The 24897-nt window shown below is 41.3% G+C and overlaps 1 protein-coding gene across 1 annotated transcript in view; it reads right to left on the reverse strand.

The window, feature by feature from the left end:
• Positions 1 to 24897, reverse strand: part of NTMT2 (N-terminal Xaa-Pro-Lys N-methyltransferase 2) — a 44679-nt gene that overhangs the window by 3013 nt on the left and 16769 nt on the right. The window contains 2 exon segments of the mRNA XM_042464366.1: positions 9596 to 9729; positions 9819 to 9877. Of these exon segments, the coding sequence (XP_042320300.1) occupies positions 9596 to 9729; positions 9819 to 9877 (193 nt within the window).

Genomic DNA, 24897 nt, shown 5'->3' on the forward strand with positions numbered 1-24897 from the left:
TAATAATAAATATTATTTATATACTGCCTTTCTAACAGATCAAGGTGGTTTACAAAAATGCATAAACAATTATATAACACATATACAATTAAAAATTCATCCCCTAACCTTAACTAAATACATTAAAATATATTAAAATATACCCTCCCCTATCAGCCAAATAAACTGGCACTATTACTTCCCTTGAGCCAGACACTATGCTTCTATTGATGCAGCCTAGAATTGCATTGGCCTTTTTAGCTGCCGCATCGCACTGTTGACTCATGTTCAACGTGTCTACTAGGATTCCTAGATCCCTTTCACATGTAGTCCCATTAAGCCAAGTGCAGTACCTTACGTTTTCCCCTGTTGACATTAATTTTGTTAGTTTTGGCCCAGCTTTCTAATCTATTAAGGTAATTTTGAATTTTGATAATCTCCTATGGGGTATTAGCTACTCCTCCTACTTTGGTGTCATCTGCAAATTTGATAAGCGTGCACTCTATTTCAAGTCATTGATAAAGATGTTGAATAGCACTGGGCCCAGAACAGAACCCTGTGGCACCCCACTAATCACTTTTCTCCAAGATGAAGAGGAGCCATTGCTGAGCACCCTTTCAGTTTAGCCGGTCAACCAATTACTAATCTATCTAACAGTTGCATTGCCTTGCCCACATTGTCATGCCCAGCCTGGAGGAGGAATCAGAGGATGAGCCAGAGCCTCTGGGACCTGATCCTGCAGCTGTGGAGCTTGAGTCTGGCCCTAGCACTGCTCCAGCAGAGTCTGTGGCTTCTCAGGAGGTTTAGCATCCAAGTCTGCCTGTAGCAGAGTCTTTGGGCATGGAGGAGGATCAAGGAAGTGTGCCTACCTTCAGTCAGCATAGAGCCGAAAGGGAGTGCCTTCGAAGATCATGGAGGCTTTATCAGAAACGCGCTGGCAATCAGACGCACCTGAATGCCTGCAGCCTGCCCATATAAGCAGCTGCAGAATGTTTGTCTAGTTGCCAGTGATTATCTGACTTTCTTGGGGAGAGTACTCTGTCTCCCGTTGCTCTTTGGATTGAAACTTTCCTTCTTGGATTGCTGACCCATCTTGACTCTTTGGAACTCTTGACCCTGGACTGCCTTATGGACCTGCCTATCTGATACCCTGAACCTTGAACTTCTGGACTTCTTGGTAATACCTCTTGTGCTTCTGGACTTGCTTTGTACTGTTTGGGAACTGAGCTGGTCTTACCAGCTATTTGGTTGCTTTCCCAGACACACATTTTACTATCTTATTTGCAAGAATATAATTCGGGACCTGTCTGGCATGACTCATGAGAAACTCATCTTGACGTTTTGTTATTATGGCATTCCCTTCTAAATGTTCACGGACTGTCTGTTTAATGATCGGCTCTAGAATCTTTTCTGGTATTGATGTCAGACTAACTGGGTGATAAGTTTGGGGGTCCTCTTTTTTCCTTTTTGAAGATGGGGACAACATTTGCCCTCTCCAGTCTGCTGGGACATCTTCTCTTCTCCAGGAGTTTTCAAAGATTATTGCCAATGGCTCCAATATTACATTTGCCGATTCTTTTAATACGCTTGGATGTAGTTCATCTGGTCCTGGAGACTTATATTCATTTACATTAACAAGGTTAATAGTTGTGGGGGGGGGGGTTTCTTGTAATTGGTTTGCACATAGACAATTGGTTGAAAGATTTAAAATGAATCAAAGATTAATCAGTATAGCAACAAGCATCCCAGAACTAGAGAAAATGGTTAAGGAAGAAACAAAAACAAAAAGGATATTCAAATTTTATAGTTTGATTTTAAAATGGGAAATGAAAGAGGAGGTAGTTAAAGGTTTTATGATTAGTTGGGCAAAGGATTTGAATCAAAATATTATGCTGGAACAGTGGGAAAAGACATGGCGAAGGAGGATTAAATACACAAACAATGTAGAAATTAAGGAAAATTGCTATAAGTCAATGTATAGATGGTATCTGATGCCCTATAAGCTATCCAAAATGTACAAAGGTATTAAGGGACTCTGCGGGAAATGTAATATAGAATTAGGAACGTATATGCATATATGGTGGTCATGTGAAAAGGCGAAGAAATTTTGGAAAATGATTCATGGGGAAATGAAAAAAATATTTAAATTTAACATTCATATGGACCCTAAGATGTATCTTTTGAATATAGTAGAAGGACAGGAACTGGAAAGACAGAATGAGAAGTTGATATTTTTGGCAATAACAGCTGCCAGGACTCTGTACTCAAGATATTGGAAGTCAGAAGAAACTCTGTCCTTAGATGAATGGAAATTAAAACTCTATGATACGTACGCAATGGACAAATTATCTTTTCTCTTAAAAATAAGATATTAGTAAAGTTTTGCAAGGAATGGGAAGCATGGACGTTGTATATTCAAATGGAAGGAAAAGAAATTAGATATATAGCGATGTTGGAGTAACAATAGGATATTAAATGGTTAAATATAAAGGACAGTTGGGTAGGTTTAAGAAAACAAATAAAAATATACAATATAAAGATAGATGAAGGGAAAAAATGATGTACTTAACATTTTATTCGTCTTGTTTTGTGCTGTTAATATCCCACATTAATAGATGGAATATATGTAGTAATTGGGGTAGAATAGGATAAATATGGTAAACCAGATAAGGAATGACAGTCGGGTACATTTGAAATAAGGTTAAGATTCTGAGGTTATTAAGTTTAAATTTAGTAAGAGCTAGTGATTAGTGAATAGATACTTCTTCTTCGTGGTCTCTGCGAATCACACAAATGGGTTATTTCTGCGCATGCGCAGCAAACTTGGAAACTTCTAGAATCTCTGGGCAGAAAGTCATGCAACTTTTTGGCGGTAGCCCCGCCCATCCCATATATAAGGCCCCTGGTGGTCCGCACTTCTTCAGTTCCTTCATTCCGCCGCGTTAGCAGCTCGAGGAACTTGCTGTTGTTCAGTACTGAATCTCTGACCACAGCCCTTAAAACGGACATTTGACCACAGAACGGACTTGACCACTCTTTTGCTTGCCGATTTCAACCTTGTCTGACATCTCACGGATTGACCCGGACCGGTAACGTTTCTCAGCGCTATGGCTTCTTTCAAGCAATGTGCTAATTGCGGGGTCAAAATACCCATGTCGGATGGGCATGATAAATGCGTCCTATGCTTGGGAGAGGGCCACATCCCCGGAGCCTGCAGGCATTGTAAGGCCATGACGGCCCAAGCCCTAAAGAATAGAGACCAGAAGCTCAAAGCGTTTCTATATGAGAAGGCCTTTCGCCCCACTCTACCCGAGGCCCAGCCGGAGACTTCGGATGCATCTAAATCGAAGCTGGATAAGGCTTCAAAAAGGCCTCATGGAGAAAAACAAAAGTCCTCCAAGGCGTCTAAAGATGGCCTCGAGCCGAGGAAGGCTAGGTCAGTGTCTCCACCGCCTAAGACTAGGCACAGGGCCGCCCCCGAGTACTGTTTCGGTGCCCCCACCGGATTCGTGACTGGTGCCAACTCCAATCCCAGAGCTTGCTTCGTCTTCAGCTCCGCCACTTGAGCCCAGAATTCTGATCTCATCACATCTCTCTGTCCAGGACAAGGACTTGGAAAAAGTCAATCTCGGCGAGTCGTCTGAGTCCGAAGGAGAAATCCCGGATTCGGACGTTCAACTATCACCGCAGAGGCAGAAGCGCTCCCAGTCACCATCCCGTTCCAGGCGGGACAGAACCTCACCATCCCGCTCTAGACGGGACAGAGCCTCACCATCCCGTTCCAGACAGGATAGATTTCCAACTCTGCCAAGAGATAGAGCCACTCTGGGAACGAAGCCCTGGAGAGGGATCGTCGTGCCAGCCCCCCCTGTGAAGGACTACCAAACGGATAGGGCATTATTTGACACTTATCCGGACTTGATCTATGACTACCACACCGGCCAATACCTGTTACCGGTAGACGCAGACCACCTCTGCTGCAACGTCCCGGGTCCTACAAGAGTGAGGCCTCACTCTCCTCAACACCATGACACGGTAGAGACGGTCATACGTCGCTCCGTTACGAGAGACCCGTCACCGTTGAGCCGCAGGGACAGTAGATCCCCTTGTGCTTCACGCTCTCGTTCAGGTTCCCCATCTGTCCAGCTATATGCAGAGCAGTCCCTAGCCTTTGGGGAACCGGATGCCCCGTCACCAACGGACGATGTCCGCTCTTTTTCTGATAAGGTGATCAGAATGGCAGATGCTCTCAAACTCGAGGTCGCCCACCCTGAAGATGATGCCCTCGATCCAGTGGAACGTCGGATTCATGGCTGTGCTCCTGCTCCACCATCCCTGGCCTTTCTTCCATCCCTAGAGAAGATCGCCAAGAGGTCATGGGATACACCGGCATCCATCTCCTCTACTTCGAGAAAAATAGAGAACCTCTACAGGGTCACCCCTTCAGGACCGTCTTAGCTGTTTAATCATCCTAAACCCAATTCAGCCATTGTGGAAGGCTCCCAAACCTCTTTTGCGGCTCGTCCCTCCTCATCCCCCATGGATAAGGAGAGTAGGAAAATCGACGGTTTGGCGAAGAAGTTTTATGCCTCCGCTGCATTGGACATAAAAATTGCCAACTACGCAGCGTGCATGGGGGCATATGTCCAACACAACGTCTGCTCCGGCATGCCATTTACCCCGCCTTCGCCAGAGATAACTCTGACAACGGAAGCATCCCTACAGGGATGGGGGGCCCATACATTAGGCCTTACTGTCAAAGATAAATGGACACGAACGGAGTTGAGCCTCCACATCAACGCATTGGAGATGTTGGCGGTGGAGAAAGCGCTCAGGGCCTTTCAAGGTTCACTCTCCAACAAGGTGGTACTCCTCCTAACGGACAACACCACTACCATGTACTACCTCAACAAGCAGGGAGGTACAAAATCAAGAACTCTCCTAGCCATCACACTCCGAATCTGGGACTGGTGCATACAGCACAGCATTCTGCTTCAGTGCATCCACCTTCCAGGGGACGAAAACGAACTGGCGGATCAACTCAACAGATCCCAAACAACGTGTCACGAATGGAAGCTACACCCAGAGGTAGTCTCCCACCTTTTTCAACGATGGGGCACGCCTATGGTGGATCTATTCGCCTCCCCCAGCAATGCCCAATTAAACAGGTACTGCTCACGGGTTTGTGGAGCCGGCTCCCTGGGAAATGCCTTCCAGTTTCAATGGACGAACGGTCTCCTTTATGCGTTCCCCCCATTTCCGTTAATCACCAGGGTATTGACAAAGATGTGGACAGACTCCACGGATGCGATCTTGATCACCCCGTGGTGGCCCAGGCAACTGTAGTTTGCTCTTCTGTTACAACGAGCCCAAGAGCATCTTCGCTTGAAACACCGGCCCAACTTGCTTTCGCTTCACGACGGACAAGTCCACCACCCCGAGATGCAATCTCTCCCATTGGTGGCATGGAAGATTCGATCCTAAGATCGCTACCATCCGGTGTACAAAATATGATCAAGGCAGCTCAAAGACTGTCTACCCAGAGGTCCTACGCCTACAAATGGGACAGATTCCTTGCCTTTCTACGAACCAGGGAAGTTCCACCATCCCGTGTTTCCATCCCCGTAGTCCTGGACTTTCTTATGACATTGACGGAGGCAGGTCTCTCCTTGAGTTCTATCAAGTGCTACTTGTCTGCCATCTCTTAACACTATTTCTTTCAAGACAAACCTTCTTTGTTTAGGGACCCTCTCATAAAGAGATTCCTTAAGGGATTTAACAACTTGCATCCTCCGGTTGTGGACCCTCCACCACAGTGGAGCCTGGACACTGTTCTGGCTTATCTAGTCTCTAAGCCCTTTGAACCATTAGCTACCACGGACTTGAGACTCCTAACTTGGAAGACAGCCTTTCTGGTAGCTATCACGTCAGCCCGCCAGGCTGGTGAACTGTGTGCCCTTAGGATGGATCAACCCTTTCTCCGTTTTCACAAGGACAAAGTGGTCCTCCGTACAGACATTACCTTTTTGCCAAAAGTAGTATCTGCTTTTCACATCAACCAGGACATTGTTTTACCGACTCTGTAATATCCGACACAAAAGACTGCTGAGCCCCCAGCTCCACGCTCTAGATGTTAGGCGGGCATGGGCGTTTTTACGTTGGACAGGACAGCTGGTTCCAGGCGTTCGGAGCGACTATTTGGTGTTTACTCTGAAGGCCAAGAAAGGGCTGCCGGTTTCCACCGCAGAGGTTCTCCAGTGAGGGGCCAAAACACCATCCGCCGTGTGCTACGAACTGGTGATAAGCCCTTACCAGGTTTGGTCGTGGTTAGGGCCCATACAATAGGGCTTGGTGCCGCTCCTCAGGCCTTTTGATGGGGATTCCTCGAGGATGTCATCCCTGTTGGTTAGGGTCAGTAGTCTACAATAGCTGATTTCTTGTTGCGGTGCTGTTCACGCTTCTGGAAATGAAATTGTCTTGAGGGCCAGTTTTGGCGTGAGTTTGATTTCCACCAAATTTAGCAGCATAGCTGAATGTCACCAAATTCCTTCTTTTCCTCCTCTCCTTTTTCTGGAGTGTGTGGTCCTCCTGTTCTATCTACAACTTGGTGTAAGGTCAGCTGTTCGTAGAACTGGTGTAAGGTCATCCTGTTCTAGAAACTGGGTAAGTGTAACCCAGCAAAAAGAAGAGAAAAAGGAAAAAGGAAAGGAGAAAAGAGAAGAAAAAAAGGAGCGTGGCAAGAAGTTTCCCCCCTTTTTCTGGAAACACAGATCAAATGATCCAAGAATCCAGTCATTCCCTGCTCGCCGGTGCTATCTAATGGAGCCCTTTGTTTCTGCACAATCATCCTGCTATTTTTCCCTCTCATATCCCTTCCGCTGGAATGAAAACAATAGTGTCCCATAGCCAGAAAGTGCAAAAACCAGACAATTTATAGCTCTTGAAAATCTGGAGGGAGGGAATATAAAGAAAGAATTATAAAGAGACTTGTCCTTTTTTACAACGTCAGATCTGAGCTAGAGAATGGATGGCTAAAATAAATAGAATCAGAATAAAATCCGTGGTCTTTCCAATCTAATGGAAAGCCTTGATAGTGTAGTGAATTAAGGACTAAAGAGTATTTTCATTAAAAAAGCCCCCCTCCAGTTCCATCTGCCTTTGGTCCAGGCTCAGAGGGAAGAGAAAAAAGACCTGCCCGGGACTCGGATCCCCTCTTCCCCAACTCCCCCATTCCCGTTCTCCTTTTTTGTGTCCGGGTCTTTTTTTAGACTTGTAATCAAGCCTGTGGGAAAAGCATGCCAAAATTAAATAATAATAATAATACATAATAATAATAATAATAATTAAGGAATAATGTAAAAACCACCGTCAATGACAGCCGTTTTTGTAGGGCTGGAAGGGCAGAGGGGTATAGAATACCAGGTAAATAATAAAATTTTGAAATGGCTATGGAACCAGGTTAACCCCACGTAAAATATTTAACCTAGAATTCAATACAGAGGTTAGGAAGAGAACCAAAAAAGGGTTCCAACGCCCCTGCCATGCCAGGAGCATCACAAATCAAAGCACCCCCAAACGATACCTCCCCAAGCCTCTGTTTTCAAAACTTCCAAAGGAAGTGTGCTTTCCACACACTTTGAAACATCCTCTTTAAATTTCAGGAAAGTTCTTCCGTAATGTTGAAGTGAAATCTCTTTTTTTTTGTCTTCCTTTCCGGTAGTTTTTTGAAATCCATTGCTCCTGGTCCTAAGTCTCTGGACAGTAAGAAAACATGCTTTGCAACCATCCCCTCAAACCTGACACCCCTTTCAAATAATTTAAAACAGGGCTATGACAACACCCAGGCCAATTTCTGTCCGCAAGCCTAAACATAACCGCTGCTCTGCTCTCTAAGTCCTCTCCTCACAGGGCATTGATTTTCTTGTTTAGTTTGCTAATAAATCTTTGCTGACGTGATATGCGAAAAACCTCTGCCTTTGGAACACTTAATCTGAAATGTTTAAAGCCAAAGACCCTTGACTAAGCCCTTTGGGCCCTTTAATTTATTTTATTTTTGGAACACCTTCAGTCCATAAACAGAATTGTTTTTTTTTTTTTGTGATCAAATTGACCTGTCTCAGCTGCTTTTTTCCCACCCCTCCCCACTCTCCCTCCGTCACCACAACTACTCCCCCCTTGGGTGGAGAAAAGCAAGAGCGTGTCAGTAATCATGTAGGAAAATTCCCCCTGTGGTTAAATTTAACTATACTTATCCCCCAAACACGAACGGTTAACTTTTAATAAAATTTACTGCTGTTGTTGTGTGCCCTTCAAGTTTGTTTGTTTTGCTGGTGGTGTAAGTGATCCTCTATAGGGTGCCCTTTTTCAATGGGGTGTGATGTCTTGTGCAAGTTTTGTCTTCCAGAAGGGGGTTTTTGCCCTTGCCTACTTCTCCTGGAGGCCGAAGAGAGTGGTGACTTGTCCCAGGATCACCCCAGTAGATTTTCAAAAATGTGGGCTGAGTGAGGAGTCAAACCCACCCCCGCCCCATTCCTCCATTGGTCCATAAGTCCACTACTACTGAAAAAACCACTATAAAAACAACTCACTCTGGTTCCCCAGTACCGTACTACTGTTTTTATTAATTAAGTTGATAGTGAACTGCTTCACCCAGTATCCTTTTTGGTGTGTACACCTCAGAATTGCTTTTTGAGTGTCTTGCTGTTTGCAGTTTGGGGATCCAGAAAAACCAGGATCAGGAGCACAATATACCTCCTCTCCCCCACACAAGCACACGGTTTGTCCAGATAATATATAATATGACGTGCCGGTCCTACAAAGCACTGTAATATGCCAGGATGCAATATCCATGATAATAAGACATTAACATTACATAATATTTAGCCATAGCCTTTACATTTTTCTATAACTACTTCATACTGAACTAAAGTAGTCTCTAAGCGAGTTTCCAATGTGGAATTGAATTGCCCCCAACAAGCTGGGGTAATTCATTTTTAGTGGACCTATGGAAGAAATGCAAGCTGAGTCCAACCCCTGGAGCCCTGGGAAATTGAACCCCACAACCTTGTTGGAATGCAAATACTGGCCTGCAGTACTCTGGCATTTAAGTAACCCACTGTGGACCTCCAGGGGCTCTGGGTACTTAGATTTGTACGACTAAACTCATCAATTCAAAAATGGTGTTAAACAGGATATTCTAGATTTTTTTCTCTCCTTTTTTCTAGTGATTTTTTTCCCCATACAGCAGGGGCCAGGGGTTGGCCTGTTACCTACTGTGGTTCCTAACGCCTAATAGCCTGTGACAATGATCTTGTAAATGGCAAAGAGAGAGGGGGATTGTCTCCTTGCTTTTGCTATACAGTTGATGTAACTGGATAAACTGCTCACATTCCTTCTGGCAGAGCTTAGGTACTTTTATTTTTTCTGGGGAGTTGTAACACAAATAACTGGTCCTGAACGTGTCCCCAATTCTATCAATCTGGAGCTATAATATTTTAAGCCACTGTAATAGTCCCCTAGATCACTTTTCCACCGGGCCGGATTATGTGTTATGCACTCTACTTTTCTCCTTGCAAACAATCAACCTGTTTAACATGGCTTTAGGAAACTGACCTGAAAACCCATTGAATCCAGATGACATCATATATTATTTTTGGGGTGCTTGGGAGTGGGAATTCCTGGAGGCTGCAGCAATAGTTAACGTGGTCACGTTTTGTCTCTTGGACTTTTTGTAAAGTAGTGTTTTCTGAGCTTCAGTCAGAAAATTTTTAGCATCATGTTCCCACAAGCCTCCACAAATGCTTTGAACAGGGGAAGCTAGGAACCATGCTGTGCCTGACCTTACCAAATTGCCTGTATCCACAGTCAAGGGCAAGTCAGTGCCACTTTTGCCGGCCCCCTGTAGAGAAGCAGCAGTAAATAGAAATAATAAAGTAAGAACATCATGAAAACTCTTTTTCAATCTTTTTGTCATCTTGTTTAAAAATTAAAAACTGTTTCAACGGTTTCTCACAATACATTTAGCTTGGCATTCAAATGCAAGATCTTTCTTGTAAGTATAGGGTACAAGCATTTCTTAGAGTTCCAATGTTTTTAGGAATTTCAATGGACAGAAACTGAGTAAATCCTGTTTAACCTAACACGACCCTGACAAATCCACATTGTGGAGATTTCTTCTGATTCATGTCAATTAGTGAGGTCCCGATTCACTAGAATGTAATCAGTATAGTTTGTTGTTTGTTTTATTTTTTCAGAAAAAGTACCTCCGCAGAAACAGGTCTTGGATTCTTTACTCTCTACTTCACTGGACTGTATACATGCCTTCAAGGGTAGTTTTTTTAAAAAACACTTTCCCCTTAAATTTAAAAAATTAAAAAAAAACACTTTCCCCCGCCAACGGTATTTCAGCATTGCATTTTTGCCAAGCAAAAACTTCCCCCAAACTATTCCCCAACCCAAATCCCTCAATGGGAGGGGGGGGTGGCGGGCCCTAGCACTGGTGGCCCAAAGTGGACATGTTTGGGTGTATCTTTCCTTCCCCATAACCAATAATAAATACTCCAATTCCACTCAAAGATGTATTTGTGCTGAATTAAATAAGAAAAAAGTAATCTTCCCTGCCCTTTGAAAACAATTCCAGCTTTGTTCTAAACATATAACAACATGCCCAGTTTTAGGTTATGCCCCAACACGTCGCAATTTCCAATCACTTCAGACCAAACCTGTAATATTCATTCCCCACTGAACTTTCAACTTGAATTGTATAGCTCTCAACTTCCAGTTTCTGTATCCTTGCCTGAATCTCCTTCAGGACAACACACTCCCGCTTCTATTTCTTTTTCTGATTCCCCTGTGACTCTCACTCTTACTCTTGCAGTGATCTGAACTGTTGACTTGGCTGCCTTGAAGTCAAATCTTGCTTAGCACCTTCACAGGGACTAGCACCACTGGATTTATATTGCCCGGCCCAAAACTAATTGTGGCGAATGAGCAGAAGATTTGCAACTAGTCTGCAGAGAATCGGATTTGAGCTCTGTGTTCTAGTAGTGGGGAGGAGATGATATCCAAGTTTACGCCTGATTGAGCAGAGATGCCAAAATGTCCGTGTTGTTGTTGTTGTTAAGCCTTGAGTCAACATCGACTCATGGCAATCTTTTGGCTTGGACATCTTTCAAGACCCCCTGTTCCTTCCACTTGCTATGCTTAAGTCTTGTCGGTTCATGACCCATCTCTGCTTAGCCTTCTGGTTTACACCCTTCCCCTCTTTCTACTACACTCTCTCTTTCCTAGCGTTGTGTCATGAGTCATGTTGCTTTCATTATGTTAGCTAAAAGTTACAACAGCCTCAAGTTGATATCTTAGCTTCTAGGGGTAATTGTCTTTTTCAGACGTGAACTGGTTCCAAAAGGACCCAAGTTTTTTTGTATTTTTGCCGGTCCCCACAGGTTCACGCAGCTGTTATAGCTAGGATTACATAAATCCACCCTTTTATTAATTCCCAGTCCAAAAGATCTAGACACCTAATGGGACATGGGCTTATCAGAGCAGGAGAAATATGTAGCCTTAAGAGGTCAATGATGTAGTGCTCAGATGAGGAAGAATAACAACAGGTGCCATTAGATTAGGGAAAAGAGTGGGGTGAAGAATGTGGGCGAGGGAACTGACAAAAGCATCAAGGAGGCAGGAGCAAAAGAGGACCAGTAATGGCTACACTTGGGTTTTGGTGTTGTCATCAATATTACTGATAATACCCTGCTCTAGCTCTCTTATAACTGATATCAAGCAGGCTATGAAAACTGTTGTCTAGATGCAGTGAGTGACGATATAGGTGAACAACTTGAAGCTGAATCAAAATTACTGTTCCAATAGTTAGACAACCTAATCTAGAAGGCTGGGGTTAGAGACATAAACTCTTCTGCATACTCCTTGCCGTGAAAGACTGGTTTTCAACAAATAACATTGCTTAATCAGGACTGAATATCTTTACAACAGTATTAGCAAGCAGATTGATCAGCTTCTTAACATATTTCTTAAATAACCAGGCCAGCTTGGAATTCCGTAAGAAGGGCCTTAAACAGTTTACATTATGAAAAGACAATAGGAAAATCTATACTTTTGAGGAAAACAGAATATAGAGAAGGATTTATTTCATAGATTTGCTGACTATGTCAAGAGAGAAAAGCTTACAATGGAATAAATTATTCTTCAACCTTCAGTTTATAAGGGTTGCAGCCAATTGGCAAATTCATTTCCAATAGCTGTTGAACTAGTCCCATCAAAAAGAGGTTCACATCCAGATTTATAAGAGAAAAACAAAATACAGTGGATAGGAATGGGAGTGAAAGGTAGAGAATTATTTTGGTACACTGTTATTCATGTCCAATCATGGTACTAACCTTTCTGCAATTAGTTCTTGATGGCTTGCTCCTGTGAGGCAACAAGTGATACTGATGATAGTAGAGATGCTGGTAGGGTCTCCCATGTCAGACAGGCTTTTGCTGAGGAGCCAGACTAAACATGCCAAACAGCTACTGGGCAGTAACAGTAATGGGGGGGGGGTTTCCACTTAAGGATCTCTCAGATACAATAGCAGACCTAACACTTGTTAGTACTGCACAGAAGAAGACACAAGTAAACCCCTTTTGAATGTCTTTTATCATGAAAACCCTGTGATGAGACTATCTAAAATGAACCAAAAGATAGTGCTAGAAGACAAGACTCCCAGATCAGATAGCTACTGGGGAACAGCAGAGGACAAGTAGCACTATGCCTAAGGATGCAATTGGAGTCAAGGTGAAAGGACATTCAGCTACTGATGTGCTCAGATGAGAAAGGAAAATTGGATGCTACAACACACATTATAGGAACATGGAATGTGAGGAGCTTGAATCAGGGGAAGCTAGACATTGGCCTGAAGCAAATAGGCCAAAAGGACCACACCAGGACTATGCTGGTGCCATCCATATTGGGACAGTGGCAACTGCACAGGCCTGGACCCAATCTGGGCTGCCACCACAGTCCTGAATCAGGCTGCCAGAAGAAGCGGATTTTATCCACTTCTTTTTGGCCCAGTCCTTTGGCTTCAGCACTGCCTTGGCATGGCTTCTGGCCACATTCAGAGTTTGTGTAATGTAAATGCCAAACCTCCAATGCAGCCTGAAGCCACATCATTTTGCCCATGTGATTTGGGCCATAGTAAAACAAGAAAAGGAACATATAAATATTGCAATGCTCAGGATGAGCACACTAAAGTGAAAAAGAATGGGCCATTCTGAGTCAGATAATTACATTGTGTTTTACTTAAGAAATAAGAATCTAAGAAGAAATGGAGATACAGCAAAAAGCTGTCAAGGAATATAACGCAAAGTCTGACTGAATAATATCAATACCAAAACCCATCAATATAATCATAATCCAAGTTTATGGTCCAAATAAATAGGTAGAAAAGGAAGAAATTGAAAGATTCTCCAGTGGAGCACGGCAGTTGATAACAGGCTGACTTGGAGGGCTCTGATTCACAGGATCTCCATAAGTAAAAAAATCAATTTGACAGCTGTTAACAACAACCTATTTATGCGCCCATGTGCAAAAGCAGTGAGACATATTAATTATCCATTTTTTATTAAACATAAAAACAAGACAGAGTTTTAAAAAACCCACAAAATCATTTACATTAACACTATACGTACCCTAATGAAATTGTGAGCTATGCTGGCGGTGGTATAATAACCATTGGTAGGGCCTCCCATGCCAGACAGGTCACAACCGAAGGGTCTGACCAAGAGCGCCAAAGGGCAGGATGGGCTCTCTAGCCTTATGGCAACCATCCTAGGAGAAGGAAAACTCTAATCCCAAACCTGGGCAGATGGTGCTCATCTAACCTTGCAAGGTCAACCATCTAAGAGAAGGAAACTCTAATCAAACCTATGACCCGAGCACCTTGCTGCCATTGTCCATGCTTGTCAAGGCCTCAGCAGTCGAACCTCTGGTTTAAAGGGTGAGGCCATTTCTGTGCACGCTGTGCTCCACCAGAAAAATCCATTGCACAAGCTTGAAGGATACATCCAACTTCCGAAAAAGCCCTGTAGTGATAGGTGAGGGATGAAACGGCAGGTGTAAAGATGCACTGGAAGCCGCAGACCCAACACTGCATGCAGGCGGTTCAGGACTTTGGGAGCTTGAGACTACTGATTTGACAAACCAATGTTTTTCTTCTCGTTCATTGAGAACTTAATGAGAATTTTTTTAAAAAAATATTCGTTTCACAAATCCCACTTTCAAAAGGTTATTTTGTCTCTCCCTGTTAGCAGCTAGAGAAATATTTTTTACAAATTTCCCGAATGACAGTAAAAGATAAGTCGAACATTTACGCTAATTACTTTGCATTTCAAACTCAATTACCATATCAAAAGGAAGTTTAGCAGATGTTTAAAGAACATTCCTCTGTTTGAAAAAAACCTGAAGGCACACAGACACACACACACAAAAGAAAAAAACAATTTCAACAAATAAAATTTGATTAAAGCCCCAGCAAGAAATGGTAGAGTTGGGGGGAACCTCAAGGACCATCCAGTCCAAACCCCTTCTGCTATGAAGTAATACATAGGAATACATGGGATCCTAGAGGACATGTAGTCTGACCCCTGTTCAACATCAGGATGGCACTGGAAGATGGGACAAACCGAGGGTTTTCTTGGCATAAAGAGGAGTTTTGCCATGGGCTGCCCCTGAAGCTCAGACAGTGTGACCCTCACAGATGAGAAGGGGAGGGGTGGGGTGTAATGGCAGGAATTCTGCCATGGATAAAACCTAGCATTCAAAGGGATTCCCAGGGGTCATCCACCCCGCCCCCCTTCTACCATGAAGGAATACCTAGGAGTTGCAGTTGAAGCTGTGAGCATGTGACTTGCCCAAGGTCACCCAGTGAATTTCTATGGTAAACAGGGAGGCTAGAGTGCTAATCCCAGCTCAGCCATGTAACTCCACAGGTTGACATTGGGTAAGTCACACTATCTTGCGCGTGGATATTCTGCACTCTCCTTGCCAATTATTATTATTATTATTGCATGACCTTAGCATCACCATGGGAGAGGTGCAGAGGGAGAGTTGGCCATGCCCTGCCTCTGAGGCTGAGAGAGTGTGACCCTCATAAAAGAGAAGAAGGGGCAGGGTGGGGTGCAATGGCAGGAATTCTGCCATTGATAAAACCTAGCATTTGAATGGATTGCCAAGGGTCATCCAACACCCCCCCCCCTTCTACCATGAAGGAATACCTAGGAGTTGCAATTAAAACTGAGAGCATGTGACTTGCCCAAGGTCACCCAGTGAATATCCATGAGTCATGCTAAAGCAAAACTATCATGCATTTTATTAGGATTTCACCCCCACCCCCCTTCTTCTCTTCTGTGAGAATTTGAATGGCAGAGCATGACATAAAGGGGAGAAGGTCTTATCCACCACCACCTACACACAAAATACTCTTCCCTTTTGTTCTCTTTTGTTTTTCAAAGCAAAGCTGTGGGCAAAGATGGGGGGGACATCACCCTAACAAAGGAAATAGCCCCTGATAAAACCCAGTATGAATGATAGCTTTTCTTACGCAAAATAAGCAAATCCTGAAGGCGCTGTAAGACTTCCTGTTCTGCCTCGGAGGTGCTTGGCTGTGTGAGACGGAGGCTCCGCACAGTTTTCTTTTCAACTGCAGCAAGCCTGTTATTGGGAGGATACTGCAAGTCTGGGAAGGCTTGGAGTACGAGGTCCGTGGGAGACTCTAGCCCTCTTTACTGGAGACGGACCCTAAGGGGAAAACCGAAGGAGAAGAGGGAGTGGAGTCGGAGGGCATTCGTTGCTGCATTTGTTACCGAAAGGTACCAGCCAACACGGCAGGCTTAACTTTTCAAAGAAGAGAAAAGAAGTTTTCAAAACATTCTTTGTGTTTAAAGATAACTTCTCAGCAATATCTCCTTACCAGGGAGAAGGCAAAAAAAGATAGCCTTGAAGCGGTAAGAGCTTGTATGCCATTTTGATAAGAAAGCCTTGGCAAATGCCAAGAAGACACCGGGAGGATAAAACTTAATACTGTAATAAGTTTGGTCGGAGGAAACATCTTTGTTTGGAGCAGGTAACTTTTGAGACCCAGTGGGAGACAATAATTTATACTTTAAGGTTATTTTCCTTCTTAACCTCAACTGAAGAAAATAAAGAAGGCTTCGGAAAAAGATATGTGGATTCTATGAACTGTATGTGGTGGCTGAAAAGTGAAAGCTTGTTTGACTGTTTTTTTTCTCTGTGCAAGGGAGAGACCTGGGTGTAAAGATAGGGAATAAAAGACTTTGATGAATTTGTTTTGAAGAAATTGGATATTACAAAGCTTTCGAATTTGAGTAGGTGCATACTGAAATTGAGAAACAGCTGTTTAAGATTTAGGACCTTGCCTCCCTCCTCCTTTCCCTCTCACCGGACTAATTTGAGGCAGTGGTGAGCTGTAATAGATAACAAAGTTGGAACAGCTGAAGCGAAGGAAAGAAGAAAGGAAAAATAAAACGGAGAAACATCTGTGGGAAGGGAAAATCCCCAACAAGCGTGAAGCCTTCTGCTCTGGACGGACAACTCGGATGGGAAAGACTGGAATAGAACTCTCTTCTTGAACTGCCCTATTAAAATTTATTGCGTGCTTGTGAGAAGTGATATGTTGGTGTTTATCAGACGAGCTCTTAAAGAGGTACTATTCCAGTGTGACTCCTCTAGCTGCCTCCTGTTGCATGCTGGGATTGGCAGTTTTAAGGAGGGGTATTTAGAATTCTCAGGCAGAGAAGTTCAGCTCCTTAAAACTGCCAATCCCAGCATGCAACAGGAGGCTGCTAGAGGAGTCACACTGGAATAGTAGCTCTTTAAGAGCATAGTGTGATAAACATCATAGATAGGGGTGTGTGAATGTATAGATGGATGCAAGATAGATAAATAGACTTAAGTGGGGATTGATATTGTTATTAAGAGAAAAAGGAAAGAAGGGAGAGAGAGAAGTGAGCTAGATTGTTGGGAGTATTAAGGGTGAATGCAAACTAGAAGCATGACAGCAAGAAGGGGTTCACTGGGACAAGCTGACATTAACACCATAATCTTACAAGAACTAAGGGAATTTTAAAAAAAAAATTAAGAAGGAGATCCGGGACGAGCTGAAGGAAAATAGGAATGAGTTAAAAGGGGATATGCAAAAGATAAGGGAGGATATACAGAAAGATCTAGATGGATTGGGTAAAAAAATTGACAATTTAACTAAAGAAATCTCCGGAGTAAAGGTAGAGATAGAGGAGGTGATTGAAAGAACTGAAAATTTGGAAAAGAAAACGGAAGACTTGGAAAGGGCTCAAATAAAGGAACAGCAGAATAGTCTCTTACAGGAGGTTCAGTATAGAGAGCGTGCCATTAAGATCAGAGGGCTGAAAGAGGAACAGGATGAACAGCTTTATGGAAAAGTTATCCCAATATTGGCAAATTATATTGAGATTGATGAAGAGTTGATGGAAGCGCAAGTTGATAAAATATTTAGGATGAGCTCTAGAATAACGAGGGAGAGGAAACTGGATAGAGACATTACGGTATGTTTTACAAGCTCTAGAATGAGAAAGCTGGTTTTGCAAAGAAACTATGAAAAGAAATTAATTGTGGAGGATAAAATTGTTGAAATATATAAAGATCTGCCCTTGCAAGTAATTCGGAAGAGACAGGAATATAAATTCCTAAGTGTATTGTTACAAAAAAATGAGATCCTTTACAGATGGGATAAGATTGAAGGGGTGATTTTTAATTACCATCAAAAGAGATACAAGATAAATTCAATAGATCAGGCAAAAGTATTTTTTGAAAGTTTATGCAGAGAAAATAGGAACAAAAAAAAGAGAAAAAAGAAAAGAAAAAAGGGGGGGGGGGGGGGAGAAAGAAGAGAGGGAGAAAGTCTAACTAAACAAAAGGAGGAAAAAGCACAAAAGAAAGCTCAAGCAGAAGAAGGAAGTCAACGAATAAGAGTGTTGAATTTAGAACAGCAAGAGAAAAAATACAGAATTGGGAGCTGTGGGAGGAATAGGTTAGTTGGCAAAGAAGGTCCAGTGCAACGAAAGCACTAATTGAAAGAGTGTACAAAAATGGGATTTAAATTGGTTTCATGGAACGTGAAAGGTATAAGCCAAAAAAAAAAAAAAGGAGACATGTGATGCATTATTTGGAGGAGAAAAAAATTGATTTATTATGTTTACAAGAAATTAAAATGAAGGATGGGGATATAAAATACTTACGAAATAGTAAACTTGGAACTTTGTTTTGTGCAACAGTAAATAAAAGAAAAAGAAGTGTTGCTATGTTCGTAAATAAAAAGTATGATTCGAAATTGTTGGGAAAAGATAATGATGGTAGATGGCTTTGTGTGGAGGTTATAATAGATAATATTAAATATCTGATTTGTAATGTGTATGGTCCGCTAGAAAAGAAAGAGGGGTTCTATAAAAAAAATGGCTGAGACTATAAGGAAATTTAGAAATAACAATTTGATTATTGCAGGGGACTTTAACGGAGTGTTGAATCCAACAAGAGATAGGAAATCCCAGAAAAGGATAATAAAAAAACTCTAAGAGAAGTTACCTAAAGCTTTTTTTAACATGAAAGAGGAATTTAATATGTTGGATGTCTGGTCACACTGCAATGGAGAGAAGGCAGGTTATACTTTTTTTTCGGATGCCCATAAATCTCTCTCAAGAATTGATTTGTTTATGGTCTCAAAAACATTGGTAATGAAGGTAAAAAGAATGGAAATATGGCCAAGGACATTCTCTGATCATAATATGATCGAATTAGAACTAAATGTAAATTGTAAAGGAAACAGAGGCTGGAGATTGAAAGAGAGTATTTTGGATGATGAAAGCTTTGTAAATAGGGTGAAGGGAGAATTGAGGTTTTTTTTTTTTTAAGGAAAACCATGGAAAAGAAAGTAAAATGAAGGTAGTATGGGATGCAAGTAAAGCCTTTGTGAGAGGATTATTTATACAGAGAATGGTGGAAATAAAGAGGGAAGAGAGACAAAAAGAAGAAAGAATTAGATCGGAACTCAAAAAGAAGGAACAAGAGCAACAGCAAAATAGTGGAAATAAGAAGTTAGAAAAGGAAATAAGGATGTTAAAGAAACAGCTGGAGTCTAAGATAGTAGAAGAGATCACGTCAAAACTCAGAAAACTGAAACAAAATCAATTTGAAAATGCAAATAAAATAACCAGATGGATGGCTAATAGATTAAAAGCGAGAGGGAGAGAAAGTTAATAACAAAAATTAATCAAAATAATATAATGTTAACGGAACAAGGGAAGATAAAAGATGCTTTTGTGGCATATTTAAAGAATTTATTTGAGGAGAGAGAAGAAACAAAAATCGTGGGGGGACAGGAAGTGGAATTGCTACAATGTAATGAAATAAAAATAAGCTTAGCCCAGAAGGAGAAATTAAACGCGGAAATAACAGTTGAAGAAATTAAAGAGGCAATAGGAAAACTTAAAAATATGAAAGCCCCCGGTGAGGATGGGCTCACGTCTAAATATTATAAAATTTGTGAATCAGAATTGTGGGAACCAATGAAAGAAGTGTATAATTTGATCCACATAGAAGGGAAACCGGATTCTTGGGGAAAAACAATCATACCCTTGATTCCGAAGGAGGGGAAAGATAAACAAATGATGAGTAATTACAGGCCAATATCATTAATGAACAATGATTACAAAATCTATGCCTTTATTATTGCGAATAGGCTGAAGGAAATACTAATTGAAAAGATAAAAAAAGACCAAAATGGCTTTTTACCAGGGAGAAAAATAAAAAATAATATAAGAACTATAATAAATGCATTGGACTATTATAATACTCATAATGAGAAAAAGGCTGCTCTGCTGTTTATCGACGCGGAGAAAGCGTTTGACAGCATCAGCTGGAATTTTATGTTTAAACTGCTGGGAATAATGGACATGGGGGAAAATTTATCAAAAGTATAATGGAAATATATAAAAATCAAACAGCGCGATTAGTTGTCAATGGGGAACTAACAAAGGAATTTAATATTAAAAGGGGGACAAGACAGGGGTGTCCGTTGTCCCCCTTGATATTTGTATTGCTAATGGAATTTTTGTTAAATAATATTAGAAGGAATCAGAAGATTAGAGGATTGAAAATTAAAAATGAGGAGTTTAAAGTACAAGCTTACGCGGATGATTTGGTTGTAATACTGGAGGACCCTTTCAATAATATCGAAGCTCTGATGGCAGAGTTAAATCAATTTGGAAAACTGTCTGGATTTAAAATAAATAAAGGAAAATCGATAATAATAACAAAAAATATGAATAAGGAGGAAAAAGAAATACAGAGAAGGAAAACAGGATGTGAAATATCAAATAAAGTAAGATACTTAGGAATCTGTGTTTCAAATAATAATATGAACCTATTTGACAACAACTATAAAATAATGTGGAATAATATAAAGAAGCAATTGGGTAGATGGGCTAATTTAAATTTATCGATATTAGGTAAAATTAATGCAATTAAAATGTCAATCTTACCCAAGATTTTGTTTCTTCTCACAAACTTGCCAATTAGTATTAATAATCGGATAATAGATCAATGGAATAAAGAAATCAAAATTTTTATTTGGAAGGGTGGTAAAGGAAGAATTAGATGGAACAACTTAAAAGAAAAAAAGGAAAGGGGGGGATGTGATATGCCTGACTTTAAGATCTACAGGTGGGCTTGTAATATGCAATGGCTGGAGGATTGGGTAACATTAAAGGATAGAAGTGTTTTGAGTTTGGAAGGAGCCAACCTTCGTTTTGGTTGGCACGGATACCTCTGGTATAATAAAGCGTTAATACATAAAGATTTCTACAATAACCCAATCAGGAGGGCATTAATGGAGACATGGAAGATAATTAAGACTAAATTTTATTTTAAAATACCGGGATGGGTTTCGACCCATGAAGCCTTTGCAAATAGGTGGGATGTACAAGGCAATTGGTTAAAATATAATGATCTAATTAAAATTAAGGAGAAACATGATTTGATTATGAAAACGAGAGAGGAACTAGTTAATGGAGGTAAGGAAATAAGTTGGTATACTTATTATCAAATAAGACACAGATTTAAAGAAGACAAAAGAACGGCAGGAATTGATTTGAAAGAAATGGAATTGGATAAATTAATAATGGAAAATAAGGGAAGAAAAATAAGAAAATATTATGATCTATTTAGAGAAAGAGAATTAGAAAGGGAGCCGATAAAACAATTTATGATTGACTGGGCAAAGGACTTTGGGCATGAAATACCATTGGAAGCTTAGCAGAAAGCATGGAAGAGGACAAACTCCTTTACCATGTCTCAAGATTTGAAAGAGAACTTCCTAAAGATAAGCAATAGGTGATATTATATGCCTGCCAGACTGAACAAAATGTTTAAAGTGGATAACAATTGTTGTTGGAGATGCAATAAAGAAAAAGGAACGATGATCCACATGTCGTGGAAATGTGAAAAAATAAAAGATTTCTGGGAAGACGTTCATAATATAATACAACAAATATTTGGTGTTAGTTATAAAAAAACCAGAGATATATTTACTAAATATGACGTACTTTTTAAAGCCAGAAGAGGAAAAGAAATTCTGGAAAATTGTACTGTACATTGCTAGGATGGTGATTGCTAGACACTGGAAAGAAAGTGAAAAGATACAGATAGATGAATGGTTAATGAAATTAAATGATATAAGACAACTAGACCTGCTTTCATGTAAATTGGGGGATGGGGAGAAGGATAAACTGGAAAAAGAATGGGGTCAATTAGTGATGTTTCTGAAAAAAAGATGGTGTCTGGATGAAAACCTGGCTAGGTTGGTTATCTAAATAAAGTAAACTGTATTAGTCCAGGAAAGGAATATGGGAGTTAAATGTAAACAAGGCTATACTTATATGATATATTTTGGAGAATACGTCTGGATATATACAATCTATGGATAAATATTTTTTTTGCTTTAGTCTCTATTTCTGGCTTGTTTAGGAATATAATTATATGTTTTTAGGAGACAGATATGGTTGTATATTATTATTGGCAAGAAGCAAAAAGAAGACAAGTAAGCAACACAAAAGAAGATAAAAAAGACAGGAAGCAAAATCACGAAGAACAACTGGTGATGTAAAGGATATGTTTTTGTGCTGAGATTGTAATCTGTAATTTATAAATATTGTATTAATATAAACTAATAAAAATATTAATTAAAAAAATAAGCAAATCCTGACCATTGAATTGTCAGCTGAAAGGTCCCGTCTCTTCACTTCATTTGGAAATGATTAAAAATCAAAATTCTTACTCATTGCTCGAGAACTGCTCAGAATTTCTTCTTTTTAAAATGCTTTCGAAATTTTCAAATAATAGCTATTTCTACCAGTTTTCGAATTTTGAAGAATATTCTTTACATCACTACTTGAGACAGACCTGGGAGATGACAGTCTTGTTCAGCAGCATCCTGAATGACCAAGCAGCCTTTTTAAAGGAGAGCACTGCTTGCTCCATATGCAGAGGGGCCTAGAAAAGGTGGCCTAAGAAAGCTCATCCCCATCTACTGAATCGGCTAGATGCAGCCAACAGGCATCTTCTGATGCGATCAAACAAAGACAAAGAAACAAAGGCACACACCAGCCTCCAAAGGTGCAAACAGTTAACGCATGCATGCTGGAACATCAGAACCAGGTGTAGGCTTTATGATCAAAAACTCCATTGCCTCCAAACTCAAAACCTTGCCAACAGGATATTCTAATTGCATTATCCCCTTACACCCCCCACATGTTGTTCTCTTCAGTATATATGCCCCAACTTTGCAAGCCGACCCTGTGGAGAAAGACAAATTCTACTCACACCTATTCCACATTATACAAAAGGTCCCTGCAGAAGACAAAATCATTATCCTTGGTGACTTCAGTGCCAGAGCAGGAAAGAACTTCGAAGCCTGGAAAGGTGTTTTAGGCAAGCGTGGTGTTGGAAACTGTACTGTAATGATAACGGATGCCTTCTGCTAGAGTTTTGTGCAGAACAGCAGCTGACTATTACAGACACTATCTTTCAGCAGAAAGATAACTTGAAGAGAACATGGATGCATTCCCAATCCAAACACTGGCACATCATTGACTATATCCTAGTGCACCAGAGAAATATTTGAGATGTCTCTCATACCCGAGTGATGCCCAGTGCAGAATGTCAAACAGATCATCGCCTCCTAAGATGTAAACTAAATCTTAATTTTAAGTTTAAACCTAAGAGGGGTGGCATCCTAAAGAGGAGACTCCAAGTTAACAATCTTCAACAAGCTGCCATGAGAAGCAACTTCCAGGCAAATTTGCAAACAAAACTTGAAGACCATCCTGTAGACTTTTCTCCTACACCGCTTTGGCAACATATCAAAAACAGCATCCTGCAATCTGCAGAAGAATCCTTAGGATTCTCCCTCAAGAAAAATCAAGACTGGTTTGATGAAAACAACCAAGAGATCCAGGAGCTGTTGGCAAAGAAGAGAACTGTTCACCAGGCACACCTCACCCAGCCATCTTGCCATGTAAAAAAGCAGCCTTTCGTCTCGCATGTAGTCAACTCCAACAAAAACTCCAAGATATTCAGAACAAGTGGTGGATCAATTTAGCAGAAAAGACACAACGTTGTGCAGATCTGGATGATTCGAGAAGATTTTATGAAGCTCTTAAAACAGTGTTTGGACCTACATATCAGGTCCAAAGCTCCCTATACAGTACAGATGGTCAAACACTAATTACAGATAAAGCTTCCATTCTGAACCGATGGGCTGAACATTTCCAAAGCCTCTTTAGTGCCAACTGTGTAGTCCAAAACTCAGCTATTCAACATATGACACAACAACCAATGAAAAAGGAATTGGACATAGCTCCCACTTTGGAAGAAACCCTTAAGGCCATACAGCAGATGAAAAAGGTAAGGCAGCCAGGATCGATGGAATTCCACCTGAAGCTTGGAAACATGAAGGTCATGTACTCTGTGGTATACTCCATGAGCTCCTTGTGAGTTGCTGGGAAAAAGGTGAACTGCCATCAGATCTCTGAGAGGCAGTCATCATCACCTTGTATAAGAAAAAAGGAGAAAAATCCGATTGCTCAAACTATCAAGATATAACACTGCTCCCCATCGCTGGAAAAAATCCTTGCAAGGATACTCCTGAACAGATTAGTTCCTGCTATTGCAGAAGACCTTCTTCCTGAAAGCCAATGTGGCCTTAGAGCTAATAGGAGCACTACAGATATGGTATTTGCCCTTAGACAACTGCAAGAGAAATGTAGAGAGCAGAACAAAGGACGATGCTCAGGATGTCCACTATCTGCAGAATCTTGCATGGTTTTGATGTTCCAGCATGCAAGCGTCAGTCTTTTTGCACCTTTGGGGGCTGATGTGTGCCTTAGTTTCTTTGTCTTTGTTTGACCACATCGGAAGATGCCTGTTGGCCGTGGCTAGCCAACTGGGTAGTTGGGGATGAGCTTTCGTTAGGCCACCTTTTCTAGGCCCCTCTCCATATGGAGCAAGCAGTGCTCTCCTTTAAAAAGGCTACTTGGTCATTCAGGGTGCTGCTGAACAAGACTGTCATCGCCGGGTCAGTCTCAAGCGACGAAAGTCCTGAACTGCCTGCATGCAGGGTTGGGTCTGCGGCTTCCAGTGCATCTTTACACCTGCCGTTTCGTCCCTCGCCTATCACTACAGGGCTTTTTTGGAAGTTGGATGTATCCTTCAAGCCTGTGCAATGGATTTTTCTGGTGGAGCGCAGCGTGCACAGAACTGGCCTCACCCTTTAAACTAGAAGTTCGTCTGCTGAGGCCTTGACAAGCATGACGG

This window comes from Sceloporus undulatus, chromosome 4, assembly GCF_019175285.1.
Source record: "Sceloporus undulatus isolate JIND9_A2432 ecotype Alabama chromosome 4, SceUnd_v1.1, whole genome shotgun sequence".
In the NCBI taxonomy this organism is placed as follows: domain Eukaryota; kingdom Metazoa; phylum Chordata; class Lepidosauria; order Squamata; family Phrynosomatidae; genus Sceloporus; species Sceloporus undulatus.